The 20,172-nt window shown below is 47.3% G+C and overlaps 2 protein-coding genes across 10 annotated transcripts in view; both read right to left on the bottom strand.

Moving 5' to 3' along the window:
- MINK1 (misshapen like kinase 1) overlaps positions 1-7,608 on the bottom strand; it is a 97,781-nt gene extending 90,173 nt beyond the window's left edge. For 7 of the 8 annotated variants that reach the window (XM_067469636.1, XM_067469637.1, XM_067469639.1 and 4 more), the window contains exon 1: positions 7,378-7,607. In XM_067469636.1, the coding sequence (XP_067325737.1) occupies positions 7,378-7,434 (57 nt within the window). In that variant the 5' untranslated portion in view covers positions 7,435-7,607. Of the gene's footprint in view, positions 1-7,377 lie in introns of all 8 variants that reach the window. The other variant, XM_067469638.1, reaches the window with a different exon arrangement.
- Positions 7,609-11,820: 4,212 nt separating this feature from the next.
- PLD2 (phospholipase D2) overlaps positions 11,821-20,172 on the bottom strand; it is a 63,088-nt gene continuing 54,736 nt past the window's right edge. For both annotated transcript variants that reach the window (XM_067469635.1, XM_067469634.1), the window contains exons 22-24: positions 18,256-18,409; positions 17,678-17,795; positions 11,821-13,167 (exon numbers count right to left, since the gene is read on the bottom strand). In XM_067469635.1, the coding sequence (XP_067325736.1) occupies positions 12,943-13,167; positions 17,678-17,795; positions 18,256-18,409 (497 nt within the window). In that variant the 3' untranslated portion in view covers positions 11,821-12,942. The remainder of the gene's footprint in view (positions 13,168-17,677; positions 17,796-18,255; positions 18,410-20,172) is intronic.

Here is a 20,172-nt window from a genome sequence, read left to right as displayed (position 1 = left end):
GGTGTCAGAGGGGTCGCCAAAGACCATTAGAAACACAGTATTTTCTGTAGGTCATGGGGGTTCTATGAGGTCCAATTCTATTGTTGGTGGGGTTCAGAATGCTCTTTGATTATAAGTGAACTATAAATCCCAGCAAATACAACTCACAAATGTCAAGGTCTATTTCCCCAAAACTCCACCAGTGTTCACATTTGGGCATACTGAGTATTTGTGCCAAGTTTGGTCCAGATTCATCATTGTTTGAGTCCACAGTGCTCTCTGAATCACAGAATCATAGAATCAAAGAGTTGGAAGATACCTTCTGGGCCATCCAGTCCAACCCTATTCTGCCAAGAAGCAGGAATATTGCATTCAAATCACCCCTGACAGATGGCCATCCAGCCTCTGTTTCAAAGCTTCTAAAGAAGGCGCCTCCACCACACTCCGGGGCAGTGAGTTCCACTGCTGAACGGCTCTCACAGTCAGGAAGTTCTTCCTCGTGTTCAGATGGAATCTCCTCTCTTGTAGTTTGAAGCCATTGATCCATTGCATCCTAGTCTCCAGGGAAGCAGAAAGGAAGCTTGCTCCCTCCTCCTCCCTGTGGCTTCCTCTCACATATTCATACATGGCTATCATATCTCCTCTCACCCTTCTCTTCTTCAGGCTAAACATGCCCAGCTCCTTAAGCCGCTCCTCATAGGGCTTGTTCTCCAGACCCTTGATCATTTGAGTCGCCCTCCTCTGGACACATTCCAGCTTGTCAATATCTCTCTTGAATTGTGGTGCCCAGAATTGGACACAATATTCCAGGTGTGGTATGTAGGTGAATGTAGGTGAACTACAACTCCCAAACCCAAGGTCAATGCCCACCACACCCTTCCAGCATTTTCTGTTGATCATGGGAGTTTGGGGTGCCAAGTTTGGTTCAATTCCATTGTTGGTGCAGTTCAGAGTGCTCTTTGCTTGTAGGTGAACTATAAATCCCAGCAACTACTACTCCCAAATGACAAAATCAATCTCCCCCGACCCCACCAGTATTCCAATTTCGGCGTATTGAATATTTATGCCAAATTTGGTCTAGTGAATGAAAATACACCCTGTATATCAGATACTTACATTATAACACCCTGTATATCAGATACTTACATCATAACAGGAGCAAAATTACATTTATGAAGTAGCAACGAAAAAGATGTGATGGTTGGGGGTCACCACAACACGAGGAACTGTACTAAGGGGTCACAACATTAGGAAGGTTGAGAAACACTGCAATAAGGGATACCCATCTTCCATAGCTTGGAATTTTCTACCTCCTGGCTTTCCATTCAAAGAGAGTCAATTGGTGAGACTGCATTTCATGCACCGCCTTAGACTGGCGGAGGAACCCACAAGCTTTGGAGACCCACAGATTTCTCCCTCAAGATGAAAAATGTCTTTTAGACCCGTATGACGAACACTCAGAAAAGGGGAAAGCTTTCAGTCACAAGCTTTAAGCTGCCACAACCATTCCTTTATAAACATGCTTCTTTTTTCCTTCTCTCGGTCCACAGCATGGGCTATATTCCTGACAGACCCACGGCTAGGCTGTTCTCTCAATGGGGAGAGGGATGCAATCAGCAGGAGCATTGTGCAAGCTCCCTGGTGCGATCCTGAGAGCGAGGAGGGAGGCGGCCTTCCAAAGGGCTCCGATTCTGCTGACTCGGCGCAGGCAAAGCGGCCCAACCTGCAGCAGCAGCAGCCCTGCCTTTTTCAAAGAACAGACAGATACGAGGTGGGAGCGGGAAGCAATTAAGCCGAGAGCCTGATAAGAAAACAACCTGGGAGAAAGCGGCGCAGCGAGGAGCGACAGGTGAAGAGCAACGCTCCGCCCCCCACGGGCCGCCCACACTCTCTGTGCAACACTCATGCTCTCTGTGCAGCCATCCGGGCCCTGTGCGCCTCTCACTGCAACTCCCATCCACCCCTCACCTGGCACACTGTCCTTTGGGCAGGAAGAGCCACAGAGGAAGCCTTTGGTTTGGGGGGGGGCTCTCTGTCTGGCAGAAGGAGGTTGGACCGGATGGCCTTTGGGGTCTCTTCCAACTCTAGGATTCTATGGTTCTATTAGAAGGCTGAACCAGGCAATCTACAGGCCAGAGGTAGCAAAACACATTGCTGCAATTGGGCCATCACATTCCCTTCTGCCAGCAAAAAAGGCAAAAGATCAAGTTTGATTTTTCTTCCCCTTGATATACTATTATTGGGAAGTCTGATCTGGCCACAATGGTCCACACTCTTGTTACAATTCAAGGTTCTGGTTTTGACCTACAAAACCCTATACGGTTCCGGTCCAGCGTACCTGTCCGAACGCATCTCCCTCTACGTCCCACCCTGGAGTTTGAGATCATCCGGGGAGGCCCTGCTCTCGACCCCACCGCTATCACAAGTGAGGTTGGTGGGGGCGAGGAGCAGGGCCTTCTCCGTGGTGGCCCCTCACCTGTGGAACTCACTCCCGGGGGAAATTAGGTTATCAACATCCCTCCTCTCCTTCAGGAGGAGATTAAAGACGTGGTTGTGGGACCAGGCCTTTGGGCAATCTGACAACTAGAGAAGGACAATCAGACGACTAGGACTGACAGGACTGACAAAGTGGAATTGGAAATTGGACTATGAGATGGCGAACGCTGACCGTTAATTAGGTGTAAGGGGTTTTTATTGGTTTTATTGTTGTAATGCAGAAACTGTTGCTAACTCTTAATTGCTGCTATGTTGTTTTATACTACTGTTATGTGATGCTGGCATCGAATTGTGCCTTTGTAAGCCGCCCTGAGTCCCTTCCGAGGTGAGAAGGGCGGGGTAGAAGGAACCGAAATAAATAAATAAATTTCTATTTACAAAATATATTTTACAGAATGGAAAATATTCCATTTTTTCCACCCTCAAATGGGTCAAAGAAGGTATCTATTCTTTTATATGCTGGTATGGTTTTTAATTTAATTTTTGTAAATAGATCTAAAAAGGCTGCTTTCTAAGCTCAGCTTATTTTGTTCTAGCGCAAAGAACATTCATTATACCGAAACAAAGGCGATGGTGTTTGGAAAGACACACACAGTTTCAATAGTCTATCAGTCATCACTGGATCAAACAATGCCATGAATTTACATACCTGGGAGTCCATTTTACAGAAATGTTCCAATGTTATGCTTCACCCACAATCTACAGATTCAAGCGTTATATTCTACCACTTCTATCTGCTGTGTGTGGGACTATAATGCCCATAAATACCAGCTAGAACAGCAGTGTTGGTGGGGGTCAATGATGATGATGATGACGATAATAATAATAATGGCATAATAATAATAATAATAATAATAATAATAATAATAATAATAATGGCAAGCATCCTCAGAGGTAGTGAGGTCTGTTGGAACTAGGAAAAGGGTTTATATATCTGTGGAATGACCAGGGATATATAAACCCATTTTCCTAGTTCCAACAGACCTCACTACCTCTGAGGATGCTTGCCATAGATGCAGGCGAAACGTCAGGAGAGAATGCCTCTAGACCATGGCCATATAGCCCAAAAACCCTACAACAATCCAGTGATCCTGGCCATGAAAGCCTTCGACAATACAATAATAATAATAATAATAGTTTTGTTTCTTGCCCACCTCCCCTAAACAGAAGCTGGATGGCCATCTGCCAAGAAGGCTTCCATGAAATACTTCCAGGAACAAGTGGGAGGCAGCCAGCAGTCCCCCACCCCACCCCAAACACACAAACTAACTATATGCTACCTGCCACATATGCACTGGACATAGACCCAAGCTACAAGAAAGACATAAGTAAAGGGGGCCTACAAGCCGAACCCCACTCCCCATCTTTCAGCCATGCCACCAGGGGCCAAAATGAGTGGGCATGTTTCCTCCTTGAAGGCAAGGTCCTTGGAAAGACTGGGTTGCAAGGGGAAAGTGATCGTGGGCTATGCGCCGTTACTTTCTCTCCAAAGCAACCCAAAAACTGAGCCTCTGAATGACAAGAGAGAGGGAGGGAGGGCTCCCTGCCCCGCTTCCAGGGCCTCCAATTTAAAACTGACAACTGTAGGAGGGAGAGGAGGGAGGGAAGGAAGGAGTCTCCAGGGAAGAAAGGATGACAAAAACAAGGACAAAGAGGAGGAGAGAGAGAGCTTTGATCCTACAGCTGTGACTATACGATTTCACACTGATTTGGCATTAGGGCAGGCATGGGCTAACTTCAGCCCTCTAGGTGTTTGGACTTCCACTCCCACAATTCCTAACAGCTGGTAGGCTGTTAGGAATTGTGGGAGTGGGAGTCCAAAACACCTGGAGGGCTAAAGTCTATCCAAACCTGCATTAGTGGGCTGTGTGATAGTGATTAGAAAGTGGAAGGGTAGGTGTTTTGTTTTTTTGTAATTCTATGTAATATAATGATGCGCATTGAAGATGGCATTTGATTTCGTTGTACAATGTACAATGACAATAAAAGTTATTCTATTCTCTCTTTATCTACCTTCCTACCTACTTATCTATGCTTTTCCATGTCCTCCGCTATCATCTCCTTATGGATCCACCTCTCCATCTATCCACTGATACATTTCTCTCTCTATCTCTTCACCCGTGTCTTTCTTTTTCTATCTATCCATTCACCAATACATTTCTCACTGTGTCTCTAACTATCCATCCATCCACCAATACATTTCTCTCTCTATCTCTTCACCTGTGTATTTTTATCTATCTATCTATCTATCTATCTATCCATTCACCTGTGTCTCTATCCATCCATTCACCAATACATTTCTCTCTTTATCTTTCTATCTCTTCACCTGTGTCTTTTTCTATCCATCCATTCACCTGTGTTTTTCTATCCATCCATTCACCAATACATTTCTTACTTTTCTCTATCAATTCACCTATGTCTCTAACTATCCATCCATCCATCCACCAATACATTTCTCTCTCTATCTCTTCACCCGTGTATTTTTCTATCTATCCATCCATTCACCTGTGTCTCTACCCATCCATTCACCAATACATTTCTCTCTTTCTCTATCTTTCTATCTGTTCACCTGGGTCTTTTTCTATCCATTCATTCACCAATACATTTCTCTCTTTATCTTTCTATCTCTTCACCTGTGTCTCTATCTATCCATCCATTCACCAATACATTTCTCTCTTTCTCTTTCTTTCTATCTATTCACCTGTGTCTTTTTCTATCTATCCATCCATTCACCTGTGTCTCTATCTATCCATTCACCAAAACATTTCTCAATTTTCTCTATCAATTCACCTGTGTCTCTATCCATCCATTGACCAATACATTTCTCTCTTTTTCTCTCTCTATTCACCTGTGTCTTTATTATGATTATTATTATTATCAGAGGGCTTCAGAGTGGGGTTGCCTTTGCTGCTTTGGTTCTCCTTGTAGAGATAAGAAAAAGTGGGATATAAATAAACATAATAATAACAATTTGCCCTATTATTCCCCTTTGGAGAGATAAAGTGAGGTATAAATAATAACAATAATAATTATTATTAGGGGTTGTGCAATAGCAATTAGAAGGCAGAAGAAGGGTGGGTGTTTTAAAGTGGGATATTTATTTACTATTTATTTATTTGAGCACAGACCCAAGGCGGCAACAACAGAACAAAAAAACATGCAGTACAAAAGCTAAAACAACCTGGAAAATCATAAATATTTGAAACTGGAAACATAGTTAAAATCATATAAACATTAAAACCAAGATAAAAACCTAGAGCTTACCTACAACTTATTTGGCTTAATTAAACGCTAAATAAACATAAGAATAAGACAATTTATACATAATAAATATTATTATTATTGGTATTCGGGCCTTTTACTCCCGCACTTAAGACCTGGCTTTTTACTAGAGCATTCGAACTCTGTTAATTTTTAATTTTTGTATGTATGTATTTTATCTTTAAATCGCCTAGAGCATTCTCAGATGGAGGGCGATAAATAAGTTATTAAATGATGATGATAGCAATCAGAAAGTGGAAGAATGGGTGCTGTGTTTTTTGGTAATTCTACATAATATAATTATGTATATCGGGGATGGCACTGAATTTCAATGTCCAATGACAGTTGATTTCTTTGTAATTCTACGTAATACATAGCTGGTGGTTGTAAACTGTCCCATAATTTTAATGCACTTTAGTAGTCATTTTTTCATTATGATGAAAATGTACTAGATGAGTTTTTATTATGTGTTTATTAGTTATTTTATATGGTTTTAATTGATTTACTTTGGTTAGTAATTCTAAGTTTTGCATGTGCGTTGTAATGTATTTTTTGGGTTTTAAGTCCCTTCTGCTGTGTTTTTTAGTGTTTTTATGAGTGATGGTCACTCATTGGCCAAATGTGCTGCGCGATGCCCTTCCTGCAGACACAACGTTTGCGCAGTTTAATAATCTTTTCTCATGTTTCGATGATACAACCCATTAGGAAATGACACTGACAACCCAGGAACATAGTGTAACATATTATAATAATATATAAGATCATAAGATCATACTATACAATATAATAATACTAGCCGTCCCCTGCCACGCGTTGCTGTGGCCCAGTGTGTGTATATGTGTTTTGTGTGTGTGTGTGTGTATATATATATTTTGTGTGTTTATATGTATACATGCATATTGCATATGTGTGTGCTTGTCTATATGCATATTTGTGTATATGTATGTATGTGTATATGTATATGTGTGCATATGTGTATATATATGTGTGCATGTATATGTGTATTTGTATATATATATGTGTGTATGTGTGTATTTGTATATGTATATTTGTGTGTGCTTGTGCATATATATACACGTGTGTATGTATGAATGTGTGCATGTGTATATGTATATGAGTGTATGTGTATATGTATATATGGTGTATTTTTGGAGTTTTTAAGTCTGTTCTGCTGGGGTTTTGTGTGTGTGTGTGTGTTTATGGATGATGGACACACGTTGGCCTGAGAGGTGCCTTGTGTCCAAATTTGGTGTCCATTCCCCCAGTGGTGATTAAGTTCTGTTAATCCCACAAACGAATATTACATTTTTATTTATATAGATTATTATTATTATGTGAATCGTGAATGGCATTTAATTTCAAAGTGCACTGAATGCAGGAAAGAAAGGAGGAGGCTTTGGAGAGGGACAATAACAACAACAACAACAACAACAATAATAGGGAGAAAGGTAAGAAAAGGGAGCCAGGCAGCTACGGTGGCCCTGAGAGCTCAAAAAGCGCCTTTTCAGCAGGGAGGGAGGGAGGCCATGGCATTTCCTGCAGCGGAAGCAACGAGAGGGAAGGAAAGAAAGAGGGAGGGGAACAGGAAGGGGAGGTGGGGGGGGCTGAAGCAGATGACCCCTGACCCTTGACCCCGCTCACCCTGAGGGCGGAGAGGTCGATGTCGTCGAGGCTGCGGGCGGGGGCCGGGTCGGCCATCCTTCCTTCCTTCTTCCTTCCTCCTTTCCTTTTCCCTCAAGGCTGCGGCCTAGTCTCTCCCATCCTCTTCCTTCAAACCTTCCTTCCTCTTCGCCTTCTCGCTTCGACTGACTGACTGACTGACAGGGAAGCACTTGCGCCGCACTGCGCCTGCGCAGAACAGCGGGTGGGCGGGGACTCCCCTGCGCCTGCGTCTTGGGCGCTCATTAGCGGGCGGGGAAAAGCGCGCATGCGTGCCAGAGCTCCCTGCACTATCGGTAGGCGTGGACTCTACTGCGCATGCGTTGTGGACGCTCATCCGCAGACAGGAGGAGAACGAAAGGAGTGCGCATGTGTGCACGCTCAATGGGCGTGGACTCTACTGCGCATGCGTTGTGGACGCTCATTAGCGGACGGGGGAAAGCGCGCATGCGTGCCAGAGCCCGCTGCACTATCGGTAGGCGGGGACTCCACTGCGCATGCGTCTCGGGCGCTCATTAGCGGGCGAGGGGAAAGCGCGCATGCGTGCCAGAGTCCGCTGCACTATTGGTAGGCGCGGACTCCAGCGCGCATGCGTCGTGGACACTCATCCGCAGACAGAAGCGAGGGAAACGAAAGGAGGGCGCATGTGTGCAAGCTCGATGGGCGTGGACTCTACTGCGCATGCGTTGTGGACGCTCATCCTCAGGAGGGAAACGCAAAGAGTGCGCATGCGTGCAGGCTCGATAGACGAGGACTCTACAGCGCATGCGTTGTGGACGCTCATCCGCATACAGAAGGAGGACGAAAGGAGTGCGCATGCGTGTACTCTCGATGGGCGTGGACTCTGCTGCGCATGCGTCGTGGACGCTCATCCGCATACAGAAGGGAGGCGAACGAAAAGAGTGCGCATGTGTGCACGCTCGATGGGCGTGGACTCTACTGCGCATGCGTTGTGGACGCTCCTCGGCAGAGAGGGCGGGAGGGGAAGAGACCACGCATGCGTACCACAGATTGAACGCTGAAGCCTCTTCCAGGGAAAGTCCCCGGATGGAGCTAAGGCACGAAGGAGCGAGGCACAGAAAAATGGCGCATGCGTACAAAGTAGTTTCCAGGAGGGGAAAGCAAAAAGGGTTTCTAGACTGCGCAGGCGTGGAAAGGAGACAGGAGTGGCGGAAGTGCTTTAAAACCAAGCCGATCGGCGGCGCCATGACGAGGCGGGGCTAATGGAGGCGGAGTGTTGGGAAAGGGATTGAGTGTGGCGGAAGTAAAGTCACACCTTGGCAGAGAGGCGTGAGGGCGCATGCGCGAGTGAGAAAAGGCGGGAAAAATGCACGAGGAAGTTGCCCTGACCCTGGAAGGGAAGAGATTAGCAAGTGCAGAGACCATTGTCAAAGAACATTCCTTGCAAGGACTGTAACATGCAAGAGATCATCCAGAGCTTTGGGGTGCGATGTCACTTGTATGCAGATGACATCCAACTCTGTCACTCCTTCCCACCTGCTACTAAGGAGGCTGTCTAGACCTTGAACCGGTGCTTGGCCGCTGTGACGGTCTGGATGAGGGCGAACAAACTGAAATTGAATCCAGACAAGACAGAGGTCCTCCTGGTCAGTCGCAAGGCCGAACAGGGTATAAGGTTACAGCCTGTGTTGGATGGGGTTACACTCCCCCTGAAGATGCAGGTTCGCAGCTTGGGTGTGATCCTGGACTCATCGCTAAGCCTGGAACCCCAGGTTTCGGCGGTGACCAGGGGAGCATTCGCACAGCTAAAGCTTCTGCGCCAACTGCGCCCGTACCTTGGAAAGTCTGATTTGACCACAGTAGTCCACGCTCTGGTTACATCCCGTTTAGACTACTGCAACGCTCTCTACGTGGGGTTGCCTCTGGAGACTGCTCGGAAGCTGCAGCAAGTCCAATGCTCGGCAGCCAGACTACTAACGGGGGCTGGGTACAGAGAGCATACTACTCCGCTGTTACACCAGCTCCACTGGCTGCCAATTAGCTTCCGAGCACAATTCAAAGTGCTGGTGTTGACCTATAAAGCCCTAAACGACTCCAGCCCTGTTTACCTCTCCCCTATGAACCATCAAGATTACTAAGATCGTCTGGAGGGGCCCTGCTCTCAGTCCCGCCGGCCTCACCAGCACAGCTGGTGGGGATGAGGGACAGGGCCTTCTCAGTGGTAGCCCTGCGACTCTGGAACTCTCTTCCGCCAGAGGTTAGAACCGCCCCAACAATCCTGACATTTAGGAAACAGGTGAAGTCGTGGTTATGGAGACAGGCTTTTGAAGAATGAGACAACGATCTGGATGGAAGACGGTGTATATTCGATTTTAGTATGACGACTGACCACTGTAGTTTTAAATATATATGCTTTTTTAATGTTTTATTGTAATGTGTATTTTGATATTTTACCGATTGTATGTGTTTTTATGGTTGGAAACCGGGCTGAGTCCCTCTTATGAGGTGAGAAGCTTGGTATATAAAACTTTTAAATAAATAAATAACAAAGAATCATGCCCTGGCCTCGGAGGATTTGGCCACCAGGGAAATGATTGCTTGGCAAATCTTGATTATATTACAATAGGACAAGGGGAATCAGAATCCTAGAGTTGGAAGAGACCTCCTGGGCCATCCTCCAGTCCAACCCCATTCTGCCCAGAAGCAGGAATATTGCATTCAAAGCACCCCTGACAGATGGCCATCCAGCCTCTATTTCAAAGCTTCCAAAGAAGGAGCCTCCACCACAGCCTTCGAAAAGTTCCCCCCTCCTGACCTGTCACACATTCAACTCTCTCACTGAAGGCATCCATTTAAGTTTCCCCCCATTGTTCCTCTGTTTTGGTGTAAAAGGAAAACCCGGATTATGTTGGTATCGCCAGCATCAATGTATATTTTACTCAATCACCAGACAATAGTAAAGCTTCGCTCGTAGGCCATTTTAGGACTCGCCAAGCCCCTGGACATTTCCTGATACCATAATCCACTCAAGAATGCATTGTATTCCCTTGTCTCGCCTCCCTCCCTCCCGATTCGCTGGAGCGCCTAGGCAGCAAAAGCCTCCTGATTGGCTCTGGCGCACCACAGAAGCCCTGTGATTGGCCCAGGCGCTTGGAGGGGGGTGGCCGAGCCTCCTCCCAGCACCAGCCAATCACCTTCAAGCCAGGCGAGGGGCGGAGAGCGGGAGATTTGAACCACATAACTCTGTATTTCTATAAAAATGGCATTTATTTGTGTACATGTTAGCTAAGCTTGGCGAAAGATTGCTGCTTTGCATCCTTTTCAGCTGAATCACAATAAAATCATCTTGGTGGCGCTTTCTTCTGTGGCAGTCATTAGGAAAAAAGTAATTATAAAATAATGAAATTAATGAATTAGTCTTACCTTTAAGGCTTTTCTGAGGCTGGAGGGAAGAATTCTGGTGAAAAGGGAAATTAACAGATGGAAATAGAACTAGGACAAGGAAGGAACCATATCTTAAGTCAATATTTGAGGAAGCCAAGGCTAAGGCTGAAGGCTGAGGTAGGAAACCTGGCTCAAAAGGTAAATCGATAATTATTGATCCAAAACAAACATCTGAAGATATGGTACAACAGCGCCATCTATCCTCCATCTGATGTAAATAGCAGGTAATTCAGTCCTATGATATTCTAATAAGAATATAGGAAAATAATGTGAAAGTAATTACAGAAGAATTAATAAGGGAAATGCTTGCTTTGAATAAGTTAAAGAACATATATGAAGATACATATATGAAGATATATGTGTGAAGAGATATATGAAGTTAAGATTCACTTTTACGTAATTCATCTAGGAACGTGGTCAGCTGATGAAAGGAGAGCAGTGGAAAATATAGTATCTTGCCAACAAGTGTTCTTGGCCGCGGTTTCTCGAGGACAAACTGATATTGATTAGATTGTGTAAATGTCAAGAGAGTTATGCGCATGTGTAAACTAGGTAATTCTGCCTATAAATACTGGATGCTTTTGGGGCAGTGCTCTGTGCCACATCAGCCATTTTGGGAAGCTGGAGCACCCTTACCCGGGTAAGATTAAAATTCTGTGAACTTGCAAAAGCTGTCTCTGTCTCTTCCTTCTTCGCTGATCTCCTGGATTCTTGGAAATTGGGGACCCTCCCGCTACACTTCAACTTTGGTGAGATTCTTTTTGGGAACCTAGGGAAATTATTTTAAATTGGGCTTCTCTTTGCTCCCCATTGTAGCGATCCCTCTTTGGTGGGTCCGCAGGGTCTCTCCTACAGGGCCAGGCCCTTCTAATAAAATCCTCCATGATTTCAACCTCAAGCCGTCAGGTTGATGATGAGGATGACCGTATCACCTAAACATGCGCAGATATAAACGAAGCACATGTCGGCAGACAGAAGCCTCTACTAATGAACTGCCAGGAACGAGAAACTGCACAGCGAAAAAGGCAAACTTGTTTATTGCACTCATCAACAAGCAAGAAGCACCCGGAATATATTGCAGCACAGAAAAGGCACCATGAGGCTTTTAAGGTCCATTCAGGGGAGCCAGGTCCCCAAAAGGAGCAGCAAGGGGTACCGGGACTAAAGCAGAACGTTGTCGCCATCTCAGCCGATCTAAGAGGAAGGAGAACCGGCCCCAACGGAGCCTCGTTGGTCTGGAACATCGGCGAGAAAAGGGACCCTTTAGCACAGGCATGGGCCAACTTGGGCCCTCCCTCCAGGTGTTTTGGACTGCAACTCCCACAATTCCTAACAGCCTACCGGCTGTTAGGAATTGTGGGAGTTGCAGTCCAAAACACCTGGAGGGAGGGAGGGCCCAAGTTGGCCCATGCCTGCTTTAGCACCTTTGAAGCCAATTGAGAGAAAGGGGCTGGTAGAAGATTGCTTTGGAGACTTCAGTGCTTTGAATTGCATGATATGGGTCTGCACTGACGATATGATGCAGTTCAAACTCCTTTCTCTCCATCGGTTTGAAAGGGTCCCTTTCTGTGTTGCTCTGCAAAGACAGCATATGGATTTGGAAGGCAAAAAGAGGGGGAGAAAGAATACCTGCCTCACAAATTTGCTCCAAGGCACTCTGTGGAATGCAATACAGAGACGGAAAAGGAGAATTCACGTTCGGAACCCAAAACATAAAAATATACAAAAATATTTTTTAAAATAGTGTTTTCAATCTTCCGCGCATGGAAGCCAGTTTGGAAAGTTCTGTTGAAAGGTGGACAAGGCGTCAAATGTGGTTCTGAAGTTGGAATGTGTGGCAGAGGCTTGGCTCTGGAATGTAAACAATGGGGAAGGAAGGAAGGAAGCGGAGTCGAGCATTCCAGCCCCTCGGCTCTTCTCCTGCAATCATCTGGAATGTTTTGAAGGTAGGGATGGTCAAGATGGCACACCTCTGGTCCTGGTCCAGGTGTGCGCACTGCTGGTGTGAATGGAGCAAGCCTGTCCTCGCCTTGGAACACGGGAGAGATGGACACAACCCTCCAGCCCCGCTTTCTTCAGAGCGAACGTCAACCCAATGGAGCAGCGCCTCCACGGCAGGGTCCCTGTCGTCCCGCGACGGCTTCAGGTCCAGACCTCGACGGGGACCATGCCCTCTTTGCTGCTGAGGGGCGGGAGGAGGGACTCCTCGGCCAGGAAGCCCAGCGGGAAGCGCACCAGGTGGCCCTGGACCTTCTGCAGCTCCTCTCGAGCCACGATGGGACTGACCGAGGCCAGGCTGTCCACCCCCACGTACTCCCGCAGGACACGCTGGGACGGGACCGAGTCCGTGGGCAGGCAGCGGAAGACCTGTTTCGCCACAAGGAAGGAAGGAAGGAAGGAGGAAGGAAAGAAGGAAGGATGCAGAGAGAAAGGGAGAATGGAAGAGAGGGAGGAAGGAAGGGAAATGGAGAAAGGATGGAAGGGAAGAAGGAAGGAAGGAAGGAAGGAAGGAAGGAAGGAGGACGGAAGGAAGGAAGGATGCAGAGAGAAAGGGAGAATGGAAGAGAGGGAGGGAGGAAGGGAAATGGAGAAAGGATGGAAGGGAGGAAGGAAGGAAAGAAGGAAGGAAGGAGGATGCAAAGAGAAAGGGAGGAAGGGGATAGAGAGAAAAGAAGGAAGGGAGGGAGGGAGAATGGAAGAGAGGGAGGAAGGAAGGGAAATGGAGAAAGGGAGGAAGGGGATAGAGAGAAAAGAAGGAAGGGAGAGAGGGAGAATGGAAGAGAGGGAGGAAGGAAGGGAAATGGAGAAAGGATGGATGGAAGGAAGGAAGGAAGGAAGGAAGGAGGATGCAGAAAGAAAGGGAGGAAGGGGATAGAGAGAAAAGAAGGAAGGGAGAGAGGGAGAATGGGAGAGAGGGAGGGAGGGAAATGGTGAAAGGATGGAAGGAAAGAAGGAAGGAGGATGCGGAGAGAAAGGGAGGAAGGGGATAGAGAGAAAAGAAGGAAGGGAGGGAGGGAGAATGGAAGAGAGGGAGGAAGGAAGGGAAATGGAGAAAGGATGGAAGGGAGGAAGGAAAGAAGCAAGGAAGGAGGATGCAGAAAGAAAGGGAGGAAGGGGATAGAGAGAAAAGAAGGAAGGGAGAGAGGGAGAATGGGAGAGAGGGAGAGAGGGAAATGGAGAAAGGATGGAAGGAAAGAAGGAAGGAGGATGCGGAGAGAAAGGGAGGAAGGGGATAGAGAGAAAAGAAGGAAGGGAGGGAGGGAGGGAGAATGGAAGAGAGGGAGGAAGGAAGGGAAATGGAGAAAGGATGGAAGGGAAGAAGGAAAGAAGGAAGGAAGGAGAATGTAAAGAGAAAGGGAGGAAGGGGATAGAGAGAAAAGAAGGGAGGGAGGGAGAATGGAAGAGAGGGAGGAAGGAAGGGAAATGGAGAAAGGATGGAAGGGAAGAAGAAGCAAGGAAGGAGGATGCAGAAAGAAAGGGAGGAAGGGGATAGAGAGAAAAGAAGGAAGGGAGAGAGGGAGAATGGGAGAGAGGGAGAGAGGGAAATGGAGAAAGGATGGAAGGAAAGAAGGAAGGAGGATGCGGAGAGAAAGGGAGGAAGGGGATAGAGAGAAAAGAAGGGAGGGAGGGAGGGAGGGAGAATGGAAGAGAGGGAGGAAGGAAGGGAAATGGAGAAAGGATGGAAGGGAGGAAGGAAAGAAGGAAGGAAGGAGGATGCAGAGAGAAAGGGAGGAAGGGGATAGAGAGAAAAGAAGGAAGGGAGGGAGGGAGGGAGGGAGAATGGAAGAGAGGGAGGAAGGAAGGGAAATGGAGAAAGGATGGAAGGGAAGAAGGAAAGAAGGAAGGAAGGAGAATGTAAAGAGAAAGGGAGGAAGGGGATAGAGAGAAAAGAAGGAAGGGAGGGAGGGAGAATGGAAGAGAGGGAGGAAGGAAGGGAAATGGAGAAAGGATGGAAGGGAAGAAGGAAAGAAGCAAGGAAGGAGGATGCAGAAAGAAAGGGAGGAAGGGGATAGAGAGAAAAGAAGGAAGGGAGAGAGGGAGAATGGGAGAGAGGGAGGGAGGGAAATGGAGAAAGGATGGAAGGAAAGAAGGAAGGAGGATGCGGAGAGAAAGGGAGGAAGGGGATAGAGAGAAAAGAAGGAAGGGAGGGAGGGAGGGAGAATGGAAGAGAGGGAGGAAGGAAGGGAAATGGAGAAAGGATGGAAGGGAGGAAGGAAAGAAGGAAGGAAGGAGGATGCAGAGAGAAAGGGAGGAAGGGGATAGAGAGAAAAGAAGGAAGGGAGGGAGGGAGGGAGAATGGAAGAGAGGGAGGAAGGAAGGGAAATGGAGAAAGGATGGAGGGGAGGAAGGAAAGAAGGAAGGAAGGAGGATGCAAAGAGAAAGGGAGGAAGGGGATAGAGAGAAAAGAAGAAAGGGAGGGAGGGAGAATGGAAGAGAGGGAGGAAGGAAGGGAAATGGAGAAAGGATGGAAGGGAAGAAGAAGGAAGGAAGGAGGATGCAGAGAGAAAGGGAGGAAGGGGATAGAGAGAAAAGAAGGGAGAGGGGGAGAATGGAAGAGAGGGAGGAAGGAAGGGAAATGGAGAAAGGATGGGAGGAAAGAAGGAAGGAAGGAGGATGCAGAGAGAAAGGGAGGAAGGGGATAGAGAGAAAAGAAGGGAGAGGGGGAGAATGGAAGAGAGGGAGGAAGGAAGGGAAATGGAGAAAGGATGGAAGGGAGGAAAGAAGGAAGGAAGGAGGATGCAGAGAGAAAGGGAGGAAGGGGATAGAGAGAAAAGAAGGGAGAGGGGGAGAATGGAAGAGAGGGAGGAAGGAAGGGAAATGGAGAAAGGATGGAAGGGAGGAAAGAAGGAAGGAAGGAGGATGCAGAGAGAAAGGGAGGAAGGGGATAGAGAGAAAAGAAGGAAGGGAGAAAGGGAGGGAGGGAGAATGGAAGAGAGGGAGGAAGGAAGGGAAATGGAGAAAGGATGGAAGGAAAGAAGGAAGGAAGGAGGATGCAGAGAGAAAGGGAGGAAGGGGATAGAGAGAAAAGAAGGAAGGGAGAAAGGGAGGGAGGGAGAATGGAAGAGAGGGAGGAAGGAAGGGAAATGGAGAAAGGGAGGAAGGGGATAGAGAGAAAAGAAGGAAGGGAGGGAGGGAGAATAGAAGAGAGGGAGGAAGGAAGGGAAATGGAGAAAGGATGGAAGGAAAGAAGGAAGGAAGGAGGATGCAGAGAGAAAGGAAGGAAGGGGATAGAGAGAAAAGAAGGAAGGGAGAAAGGGAGGGAGAATGGAAGAGAGGGAGGAAGGAAGGGAAATGGAGAAAGGATGGAAGGGAAGAAGGAAGGAAGGAAGGAAGGAGGATGCAGAGAGAAAGGGAGGGAGGAAGGAAGGATGCAGAGAGAAAAGAAGGGAGGGAGGGAGAATGGAAGAGAGGGAGGAAGGAAGGGAAATGGAGAAAGGATGGAAGGGAAGAAGGAAGGAAGGAGGATGCCGAGAGAAAGGGAGAAAGGGGATAGAGAGAAAAGAAGGGAGAGGGGGAGAAAGGGAGGGAGGGAGAATGGAAGGGAAATGGAGAAAGGATGGAAGGGAGGAAGGAAGGAAAGAAGGAAGGAAGGAGGATGCAGAGAGAAAGGGAGGAAGGGGATAGAGAGAAAAGAAGGGAGGGAGGGAGGGAGGGAGGGAGAATGGAAGAGAGGGAGGAAGGAAGGGAAATGGAGAAAGGATGGAAGGAAAGAAGGAAGGAAGGAGGATGCAGAGAGAAAGGAAGGAAGGGGATAGAGAGAAAAGAAGGAAGGGAGGGAGGGAGAATGGAAGAGAGGGAGGAAGGAAGGGAAATGGAGAAAGGAAGGGGAAGGGAAAGAAGGAAGGAAAGAAGGGGGATGGAGAGAGGAAAGGAGGGAGTGAGAAATGAAGGAGAGAAGGAAGGGGAAGGAGAGAGGAAGGAAGGAAGGAAGGAAGGTGGAGAAGAAGGAAGAAAAGAAAGAAGGAAGGGGAAGGAGAGGAAGGGAGGGATGGAGAGAGAAAAGGAAGGAAGGAGGATGGAGAGAGGAAGGAATGGAGAATGGGAGGGAGGGAGAGGAAAGGAGGGAGGGAGAAAGAAAGGAAAGAAGGAAGGAGTGGAAAGAGGAAGGAAGGAAAGAGGGAAGTGGAGAGAGGAAGGGGATAGAGAAAGGAAAGGAGGGAGGGATGGAGAGAGGAAGGAAGAGAGGGAGCGATGGCGAGAAGAAGGAAGGGAGGTATCAAGGAAGGAAGGGGGTGGAGGAAGGAAGAAAGGAGTGTGGAAAGAAGGAAGAGGGATGAAAGAGAAAGGAATAAAAGAGGGAGGGAAGGGGATAGAGAGAGAGGGAGGAAGGAAGGAAGGAAGGAAGGAAGGAAGGAAGGAAGGAAGGAAGAAGAGAGGAAGGGGATAGAGGAAGGAAGAAAGTGGGAAGGACAGAGGGAGGGAGGGGATGGAGAGAGGGAGGAAGCAAGAAAGGAAGAGGGGTGGAGAGAAGAAGGAAGGAAGGAAGGAGGATGGAGAAAGGAAGGAAGGAATGTGGAAAGAAGGAAGAGGGATGAAAGAGAAAGGAATAAAAGAGGGAAGGAAGGGGATAGAGAGAGAGGAAGGAAGGAAGGAAGGAAGGAAGGAAGGAAGGAAGGAAGGAAGGAAGGAAGGGGTGGAGAGAGAAAGCTGCAGCAGTTAGATGTCCTTGTTCCTGCACTCTCTCTGTTTACATCCGATTCCCCTAGAAGCTATCAAAGAGTCCTGATCCCTCAAAGAGATGAAGGCATGCCTGATAAATCTATCAAGCTTGGAGTTCAGACCCAAAGCAATGAGCCTTTTGGGGTGAAGCCCTATCCCCGCCCATATGGCTCTCCTCCACCTTCCTACTCAGCCTTCCAATGGCAATGGCACCCACCTTGTCATAGACGTCGGTGTTGGAGGAGGCCCGCTTTTGCCAGACTTCGTGGAAGAAGTGGTCGCTGACCGGGTCCTGAATCTCGGTGTCACGCTCGCTGGACGCGCCCAAAACACACCTTCCAGGGATGAGCAAGAGATAAACGGTGAGCCATTCATAGGGTTCGGAAGGGGCTGAAGAGAGGACTAAGAGGGCCTGGAAGTGGAAGTCTACCAACTGAAAGCAGAGAGATCAGATAAGGGTAGAATGTAGACCAGGCATGGTCCAACTTCAGTCTTCCCTCCATGTGTTTTGGACTTCAATTCCCACAATTCCTAACAGCCGGTAGGCTGTTAGGAATTGTGGGAGTTGGAGTCCAAAACACATGGAGGGAAGGCCAAAGTTGGACCATACCTGGTCTAGACACTGATCTCCTTTTGATGCAGCCCAAAATCCCATTGGACTTTTCAGCTGTGGCGTCACACTCCTGGCTCATGTTCAGCTTGTTCTCCATGAAGATGTCCAAGATCTTTCTCGCATGGACTGTTGTCACATGTACACAGTGGGATTTTGGGAAGCTCAGCACTCCCCGAACTCACTTGAAGCAGTCCAGTCGCAAGCTGAGCGCGAACCTCCCCGCCTGGAAAGCTTGACCGTCCATGATGGACGCCACAAACTCCGTGTCCTCCAGCACAACGGCCAGTTCGCTGTCCCGTTTCCCCAGGAGGCTCCGGTCGTTGATGTTGGCGGAACCTGAGGGCAAAGAGAGCAAAGCGGGTGTTGCACCTCAAGAGCAGGAACATCTCTGACCTTAAATCCCACACCAGTTGAGTAAAATCAGCATGCAGTTGATTGAAGATTATATGAAAGCAAAGCAATAAAAATGATGAAATCAGTATGGTTCCAAATGGTATTTTCAAAAAGAAACAAATAGTCCATGAACCTCAAGGTAAAAAGGTAAAAACACAAGATCCAAGGTTGCAAAATTCCAAGAGAAGAAGACAGCACAGAGATCCAATACCCAGAACAGGAACTTGGCAAATATTGGAAACATGAGACTAGAAATCTACTTGGAAACAAGACCACATTGACCGGACTTGGCTAATATCTTTTCCTTGTCTCATATAAAGCCTTTCTTGTCTCATGAAACGAAAGAAAAACATTCTGTTTGCCTTTAGAACCAGATTAGGATTTCTTCTCGCTTTTTTTCCAGTAGACAGGCTGACCTTGCGCGAGCCTGAGAACTTTCCCTTAATTTACAAAAGTCTTGGTTCCAATCTTCAATCTAATTAACTTCTGCACCTGACAAATCATCCTCAGAAGACGGATTCTCAGAGAAAGGTTGCTGTGGGCCTCTTTCAGGAATTTGACCTTGAGAAATCTACAAGAGAAGCACTACTTCATTTAAGAAAAACCTCGGGCCTCTCAACTTGGCACTTGTATCCCCTAATCCAGGCATGGGGAACCTTCGGCCCTCCAGGTGTGGTGGACTTCAACTCTCAGAATTCCTTGAGGCTCGGCATTCGCCCCAAAGGCTTACCTTGGCCCAAGGAATTGTGGGAGTTGAAGTCCACCACACCTGGAGGGCCGAAGGTTCCTGACCCCTGCCCTAATCTACTCCAAATCCCTGCCAGAAACTTGTTTCTATTCAGCCTAAACTCGGTTATCAGTTTTTCTCTCAACCTGGCAGAGCGCCAGAGAGATTGTTGAATACTCCTTTCTGAAAACAAGTCATCTATCTTTTGGCTCATTAATTTCTGCAGCTGTTTCCTCAGGCTCAAAGGCCTATGAATTCTCTGGTGGCAATTCAGGCCCTTTTCCAGAGACCATCCCATCATCCCCCAACTCTTCAGAAACATCCTCATCAGCAAAGACAGAAAAGAACAGGAATCCCATTGTCATTCTCTGCATCTAAAACACCCTCATCATTAGAAACAGCATTGTCATTCCCAACATTCGGAGAGCCCTGATCAGTAGACACAATCACAGGCTGAACTACAACAGCGGGGGGCAATTGGGGCCACATGAAACTAGAAATCCACTTGGAAACGAGACTGTCATTAAAATCCAGTGTTGAGCTAATATCTTTTCCTCATCTCATATAAAGCCTTTCTTGTCTCATGAAACGAAAGAAAAACATTTTGTTTGCCTTTAGAACCAGATTAGGATTTCTTCTTGCTTTTTTCCACTAGACGGGCTGACCTTGCGCGAACCTGAGAACTTTCCCTTAATTTACAAAAGCCTAGTTTCCTATCTTCAATCTCATTAACTTCTGCACCTGACAAATCATCCTCAGAAGACGGATTCTCAGGGCCTCTTTCAGGAATTTGACCTTGAGGAATCTACAGGAGAAGCACTACTCCATTCAAGAGAAACCTCGGACCTCTCAGCAAGGCTAGGATCAGGCCTTTCAGCAAGGCCAAGAAACCCATCATCCCCATTGACACCACACACAATCACAGGCTGAAGTACAACAGCAGTCGGGGCCACCCAAGGCTGGAGCAAAGCAGTGTTTG

Source organism: Anolis sagrei, chromosome 6, assembly GCF_037176765.1.
Source record: "Anolis sagrei isolate rAnoSag1 chromosome 6, rAnoSag1.mat, whole genome shotgun sequence".
Taxonomy (NCBI): Eukaryota; Metazoa; Chordata; class Lepidosauria; order Squamata; family Dactyloidae; genus Anolis; species Anolis sagrei.
This window is presented reverse-complemented; position numbering and strand designations above follow the sequence as displayed.